At 40.7% G+C, this 7,807-nt stretch overlaps 1 protein-coding gene across 2 annotated transcripts in view; it reads right to left on the bottom strand.

The window, feature by feature from the left end:
* The window catches only part of dclk1a (doublecortin-like kinase 1a), a 59,870-nt gene that overhangs the window by 21,700 nt on the left and 30,363 nt on the right, over positions 1-7,807 (bottom strand). For both annotated transcript variants that reach the window (XM_010793367.1, XM_010793368.1), the window contains exons 4-5: positions 7,158-7,257; positions 4,224-4,331 (exon numbers count right to left, since the gene is read on the bottom strand). In XM_010793367.1, coding sequence (XP_010791669.1) covers positions 4,224-4,331; positions 7,158-7,257 — 208 coding nt within the window. The remainder of the gene's footprint in view (positions 1-4,223; positions 4,332-7,157; positions 7,258-7,807) is intronic.

Raw genomic sequence — 7,807 nt, 5'->3', positions numbered from 1 at the left:
GTCTTTCTACGTCTTATGTTAAAGTCCAGTGGAGAAGTGACAACTCGTTTCTATAAGGAGTCGCATAGATGTGAGCTACNGACTGAAATTGTATTTCATTTCTGATTTAAATATTAAAGATGGATCAGAAAAGGTCAATATGTAATTTGTATTTTAACATTTAATCAATTGAAATTTATAAAAGTGTGATGCGTTTTAGTTTCATTTTCAAATTCACAGAATTATTTCTTTACTGTGTACAGCATTAGAGACCGTCCGATGATTCAATGACTACTTTAGACCTAGAGTATAATTTACCTAGCAACAAACCAACAGCACATACTGTACGTATAACTTCATTTCTGAACGACTTAAAAATATTACTCCGAAGGCTTTTGTTCTTGAAACATATTTAAGACAAAGTGTTCCTAAAGGGTTTTGGATTTCTTGCCACCATTTGCAATGTAAATCATTTCCTTTATTCTACACCTTCTCTTGGAATATATGTAATGTTCTACAGTGACATTGTCTACACTTGTGTCACTGTGCGAGGCAGAGATACTAACACATTCAACACATGAAATGCCTGTGATTGCTTGGTTTCATAACAAAATAACCATAAGTGAAATGTGAGTTATTTTTGTTTTAGGTACATTATTTCAACAATATAAACGTTCGGTTGGAGCGTTGCATATGCACATTCATTTAAATGTTGTGTTAATTACATCCAAAAGTAATGAAAGGTTTCAATTGGAGGCGAACTAGGAAAATACTTGAAATCGTGACTTCTGATTAAAGCCCCCATTATGACGAATTATGAAGCTGGAACGGCAACTACTACTGAAACTGGCACATGAACAATGCCTATCCCCACCACATCTAACACATCAGACTGGTGAAACCAAGTGGCTGCACCAGTGATGTGTAAAAACCTGTCATTTATATTTGAAACTTGGAAGTGGATAAACATCTTATACGCACTGTATATGTTAAAATGTGACATCTAATTTAACAGTTCAAGATCCACTTGCCAGTTGTCTCTTTTCCATTTCCATGCGATTATCTCTCTGTCTGTCTGTCCTCCCAGTTGGTTTGTCCTTCTCTTTAAAAACACACTTCTGCTCCCCAGTGGTGTCAAGGTCAAAGATTGAAAGGCACACAATGGGGAGCAGCCAGACACAGAAGGACACCAGGAAGTGATTCACAGCGTGTCACATGCCTTCAAACCTTACTCCTCTTTCATCCGCTCACTGTCAGCCAAATCCACGCTTCACATCTTCTCTGTGCTGCTCCTTCAGCCCAGATTATTAGATGTGATAAAGAATGTTATTAAAGCCTGTGTTGGCTGAAAGGAAAATGAATATTGGACTCCAAGGCTGCTTTTCCAAACACCTGAAGACCTGCAGCCATGTTTAAAATGAATGGCGTTCTTTATTGTTTTCTCTTCCAGTGTGGACGAAGAATAATAAAATCCTAAAAGCTGCTGTTTTCTAAAACTCAATAAATAGACAGAAACGTATTATCCGGTGACCATACTTTTCATTTAATGCCAAATCTGAGATAAAAAGGTTCCGAGTGTGGCTGCAATTAAATAACGGAGGGATGCAGCGATAACATTTTGAATAATGAATAATCTTTCGACTAACTGCATTATTCTGCAGAGTTAATGGGTTTGAAACTCTACATCATAATTATATTTAGTACAATGAATACAGTGATGCAGGCCAGACCACACTGTTCTGGTTGAAGATTATATTGGAGTGTCGTTAGATGAGTTCATCCCTGTCTGTGAAAGATTGACTTCAGCGTGCCGTGAGGTGCATCAGACAACTTGAAGAGGACAGTCATCTCACATTTCCTCTCAGAAATGTCAGCCAGGTCCCAGAGACATAAGGTTTTGTTTCCTAGATTAACAAAACTGTTTTATTGCTGATTACTCTAATTCATATCTTTTTGATTTATTATATAAATATGAGTCTATCAACCCTCATTGTAATAATGCTAAGCAATATTTTGACAACACAAATGTTATCATGAAATAGCTTGTATCGTCCGTCAAACAGTCCAAAGCCTTATTTATTATTCACTCAGAGAAAAGCAGAAAATCCTCTCTTCTAATAATAAGTTAAAGCCATCGATGTTACACATTTTAAATTATGAATCAATGTTTACAATAATGGCTAATTCCTCGTTAGTCGGGTAAATGCTTGATTCAATAATAATGTAATCAACACTTTGATTTGATAATGTTGTAAAAAAAAAAATGTTTTCTCACATACTTGGTCATGTGGTCATACATTGCAAATAAATCACAAGTGTAAATAAGACATTGAATCATATTACAACTGTAACAGTGAATGAATTCTGTAAAGCCTAACACTCAACAAGAATGTGTCATCTATTTCTCAAATCATACACGTGTGAGATTTCTGTCTTTTCAGCGGTGAGACTGCTGCAGCAACACGTTTAACAACAGCACCTTTATAAGCATCGTCTGACAGCACACAGGATCAGCTGTTGTTGACGATTAGCATAATTCGGAGACAAATTGTCCTCAAGCGAGCAGGAAAAAACAACAACCCATGAGATCATAATATGTACCGTTAAGAGTAAAAGAGTGCCAGACAGGGTCAAACGGCAGATCAATTATTTGTCATTTCCTCCTTCCGCTCCACTCTGATCTCTCCATGTTCCAAAGTGGTGATGTTTTTCGGGGATGAGCACAGTGCTGTCCACAACAGTCAACAACAATCTGGGCGCTTGTGATGATGTGGAGGCAGCGCCATAAGGAACATTTCTCACAAGTGAGATCTCCAGGTCGGTCTGACTCAGGACAGAGCATCAGTCAGCTGCCTGCTCCACTGCAGGCCATTCCACAGGAAGTCAACGCCATATATGGCTCAAACAGACTATTGTGTCTTTATCTACATGCTCCTACTGTGCTATGTTTCCAAGGCAACCAAGACGAGTCAGTCTGTTTTCCCTCCTCTGTCTCAATCTCTGTCTTCCTCTCTCTGACACACACACACACACACACACACACACACACACACACACACACACACACACACACACACACACACACACACACACACCTTGCTTCAGCCAGTGAGATCAGATAGCATATGACTCACTCTCATAACCTTTTTCCCAAAGTTTGAAAGCCAACAGCATCCAGAACTTTCTGTTCTCCCTAGCTGTTTCTCTCCTCAAATTGTTTTTCCTCTGCATCAGCTTTTCCTCCAAAGCTCGACACAAAAAATATTAACAAATGTTGTTTTTATGCTGAAACGATGCATGGTGTCTGTGCATGGTTTAACAGCAGGTGGAATGAATTTTCTCTCAGGAGGTTTCTGTATGTTGCATCACCCATCCAATCATCCCCAACCCAAAAAGTCTCTGTGCTCTCAAAATTCCCAAATCATCACAGAAAGGATGAAAAGTCAAGTGTGCTGCAGATAGCAAGAAGTTTTACTCACAGCCAAAATTCAAGCTGCTGCTGTGCAATCAGGAAAATCACCGAAACCTCACAGACTGAACGACACACACACACACACACACACACACACACACACACACACACACACACACACACACACACACACACACACACACACACACACACACACACACTTTCACTCGAGTCCTCTTTTGTGCTCCGCTGTTGCATCAAAAGGGCTGTTTTGGCTTTTACAAGACATTCATAAAGCAATGTTATCAGGCACAAACAGTCCAGCAGGTAGCAGCTCTCACCATTTTATTATATTTCATTAGTATGTCAGGTGAAGAACGGCTGGTGGGGAGCTGCAGGATTGAGTCACCAACCCCCTTCCCTCTTCTATCCCTCTCATCTCCTCTCCCCCTGTATTTCTTTACCTCTCTAGTTCACATTTCCCTGTTTCTCCACTCCCGTATGAAATCATTTTCATTTGAATTAATATTCAGCAGGCGACGAGACACAGCTCACACACACAGTAAACACAGCCAGACACTCGGCAGAGCTCAGTTATCATTGCAGTGTTTATTCATACAGTGTTCATTTGCTGTGACGCTGATTAATTAATGAGCTAGAAAATACAACCACAAGGGGAAGCATTAGCATACAAAACTACTCCCAACTGTGTCCATCAGGCCTGACACACACACACCTCTCAAACACGCAGATGAAAGGATACTTAAAGGACAACGACGCCATGCCAAATGACATTTAGAGGATGAGATGAGTAGAAGAACCAAACACTTACGGGATGCAGGGGACTTGCTGCGCTGTGTTTGGACGGCGAGCTTGGGGGAGCCTCGGTTCAGAGTGGCAGACATCTTCCCATAGGTCACAGTCTTCATCACACGACACTCTGAAAGCACAAAGAGAAGACCGATATAGTTCAGAAACCACAGAAAACATTTATTTATTAGTCTACTCAAATAATCTAAATTTCCTATACGTTTTATGAAAGTCTTCAATTCCAGGAACTAGTTTACCCAAACAAGTGAAGGAAGAGTTTTGTGCCACACAACTTAAACCCTGCTGAAAATCCTAATTTTCACAGTTTTCCAAAAAACTATTGATAGAATATTTTTGATTGATTTCAACCTTAAGTCCTGCAAGAAAAGCACAAAAACACTTAATGTACCAAAACAGCTGTAATTGGTTTTACCTTCAGGTCCCCAGCACAAATGAGTTCTGACCTTCACTGGGCTTGCTTTCCAAACGCAATTATTGTGGTGTTTCAGGAGTGACAGCCTGACTCACAAAGGTCTGGTATTTTACACACACACACATCCTGACAAATGAGCCATGCAATGGTACTCACACAACCTCCCTGCCTCCTTCATCCCCAAAACTTTGCTACTCTGCTGCTCATTAACCCAACCCCATTATAACTCATTACCAAGACCAGAGGGAAAGGGAAATGATACATACTGCCTGGTGTATGTGTATGTGTATGTGTATGTGTGTGTGTGTGTGTGTGTGTGTGTGTGTGCGTGCGTGCGTAAAATTTGCTTGCATGGCAGTCGTTGTGGCCCAGTGATTAATGTACAATGCGGTGTGTTAACATGATGACAGTGTGCCAGGGCTGAGGCAGAGGCGATAATTATATGGTGATGCTGAGAGGAGGCGAAGTGGTGTGCAGCTCTGACTCCGACTGTCTGCTGTGTGTGTCGCTGTGATTTCCCGCCTGACTATTCGGCATCATGCCCTTTGCCTTTAGCTCAGAGTTGTCAAATTGGCTCTATAGCTTCTCGACATATTGCATATGTGTGTTTTCTTGTACCTGTACATAATGAGGACCATAACATATTTTTAACCAACATAGTGAGACCCCACATGGATAAGCTATTACATTAGGGTTAAGGTTAGCTTAGCCTTTGGTGGGGGATTTAGAAGATACGTTGAGGTTAAAGGAAGCTTCCAGTTAACCAAGGTAGTTATTTAAGTCTATAAAATTGTAAAGATTTGACAAAGCCAAAACAAATGGATTTTTTTGGAGAGAACATTTAAATATATGGAGTCCAGCTGGGAAGAGACCAAGGGGTAGACCTAGGACCAGGTGGAGGGATTATATGTCTTCGCTGGCCTGGGAGCGCCTTGGGATCCCCCAGCTGGTTGATGTGGCCAGGGAAAGGAACGTTTGGGGCTCTCTGCTGGAACTGCTACCTCCCCGACCCGACCACGGATAAGCGGGAGAAGATGGATGGATGGATGTATGGAGACTACGTTTTTAAGTATGTGGATCATGGCCAGCATCATGACACATTACTACTAAATACTCTCATGCCCTTTGTGATAACACAAAAAGAGCATGGTCATATCAGATCTCTCCAGATAAAAAAAAAATGCCTCACAACTTTGAATTACTCACGGAGAAACATGCATGTTAGCCTTAAGAAAACAGGTCGGTGCTAACTCGCTACATCTTACCTCTGAACTACCTACTTCAAGTTACTTTTAATAATTGAACATAAAACTTGTTTTAGTAGCTGCACTGCTATATTGAGCCTTGAGAACTGTTTTGGGAGTTTAAACAAAGCTTTAGCCTCAAGCTAAAATACGGAGCAAAGAAGAGAAGGTTATGTTACAAAAAGAAACTAATGGAAGCAGCTAGCCATTATATTTTGCAAATGAAAGCAGAGAAGTGGGGAAGAGGGCTGGGAAAAAATGAAAGAGAGACAAAAGGGGGAAGGTGGGCAGCCCAGGTGGGATGGATATTAGTTAATGGATGAAGGGAGACAGAGAGACACACATTGACTGAATACAACCTTTAAACAAAAGCCAGTGCTCATAGAAGAGAGGGAGAGGGATGAGAGGATGGGAATATAAATGAGCACTAAATAGCAGGAGTCTCCAGACAGAAGAGAGGAGGGACAGGGAGACACAGATGGGTGAAGTGAGGACAGAGAGGGTCCTCAGCAAACCTTGGTGGAGCGACAGGAAGAGAAAATGAAGATGAACAATGAGGTTAGACGATGGGTACTGTGCCACTGAAAAGATAAGTCGAGGAGTACAAAGAGCAATACAGAAACATAATAGTTTTTTCACCTTAAACTTGGGAGAGTATGGAAGATTTAAAATGCCTTAATAACAGAAAGTAGGACATTGAATTGGACTGGACAGAGTTCATCCCTGTCTTCTTAAAATGATGTTCCCATAACACAGAATTATGTATTGAAGGGAACAGTATTTACAGTCATAGTTTTAAATGCTAACTTTGTGAATTCAAACAAGACTAAATAACTAATTGCAGGCATAGGCAAGAAAACACTTACATTCAGTAAATGAGTATGGTACATAACGTACAGACGAGACAAGAAATTATTGGGGACACGAACAGTAGTCACCTCTATGTATCTGTCTTGCTCTGTTGGACAATTTTTTAAATGTGAAATCTTTGCCCACTGCACTGAACTATATAGCAATGTAAAACTACCCATTCGACACTAATTATTCCCATTTGGAACTGTTTAAACAACAGCATAATGTATCAAAACACTATTTTATCACAGTGTGATTGCACTAAATGATTAATAGCTCAAACCTATAAAATAGGACATAAAAAAACATTTTGTTAACAATTAGAAAACACAGCTGGGGCGTGAAGGAATGTAATGAGAGGAACACACTTAAAAATCTAAAGTGAAACGTCAGCATAAAAAGTCAGACGTCAAACTGGTTCCCTCACCACTTTCATCCAACATCAAGTCCTCTTGGTAGCGATACTTCTCTGGTCCACAGGCAACAAAAACGTCCTCATCGCCAAAGAAGTCTTGCAAACACGTCACCTGGAGACAAAGACATTTATCTACTGTTATTATCATTTATTTGTACGATAATACATTTTCAGGTCAATTGAACGGCAGCCAAGAGCAATGCCATCTTTCTATCATTAACTATACAATAACTTATTGCCGAGGGAAAGCAGCTGCTCTACAGATGTACGAATGCCAACTCTCCAAGTCCCACGCTTAACGTCCTTAACTTCTAGTATACTGACACATACACACTGTAAAGAAGACACTCACACAGCCCAGAGCTCAGCACTACGCACGCACACAAAATAAGATTTCATGTGCTTACGTGAAACAGCACGTGGACTGAGCCCCATCACGGATGAGGAACAACATGGGAGTCTGTTTGTGCCTGCTTGTTGTTGTTTGCACGTTGGCGTCTGTTATCATATGTGCGCATGTCTCACATGTCCCTGAGCTCCTGTGCTCTGATGTTTCTTCCTGTAATCAGTCTTATCAGCGACTTTAATGAGACCTCGCTGACTCGCTTATTTACTGATTGGCTAGCACCGGATATTCAGAGCAAACAAATGTGGGGGGGGGG

Source organism: Notothenia coriiceps, unplaced genomic scaffold (genome assembly GCF_000735185.1).
Source record: "Notothenia coriiceps isolate Sejong01 unplaced genomic scaffold, NC01 NC01_scaffold00037244, whole genome shotgun sequence".
Lineage (NCBI taxonomy): Eukaryota > Metazoa > Chordata > Actinopteri > Perciformes > Nototheniidae > Notothenia > Notothenia coriiceps.
This window is presented reverse-complemented; position numbering and strand designations above follow the sequence as displayed.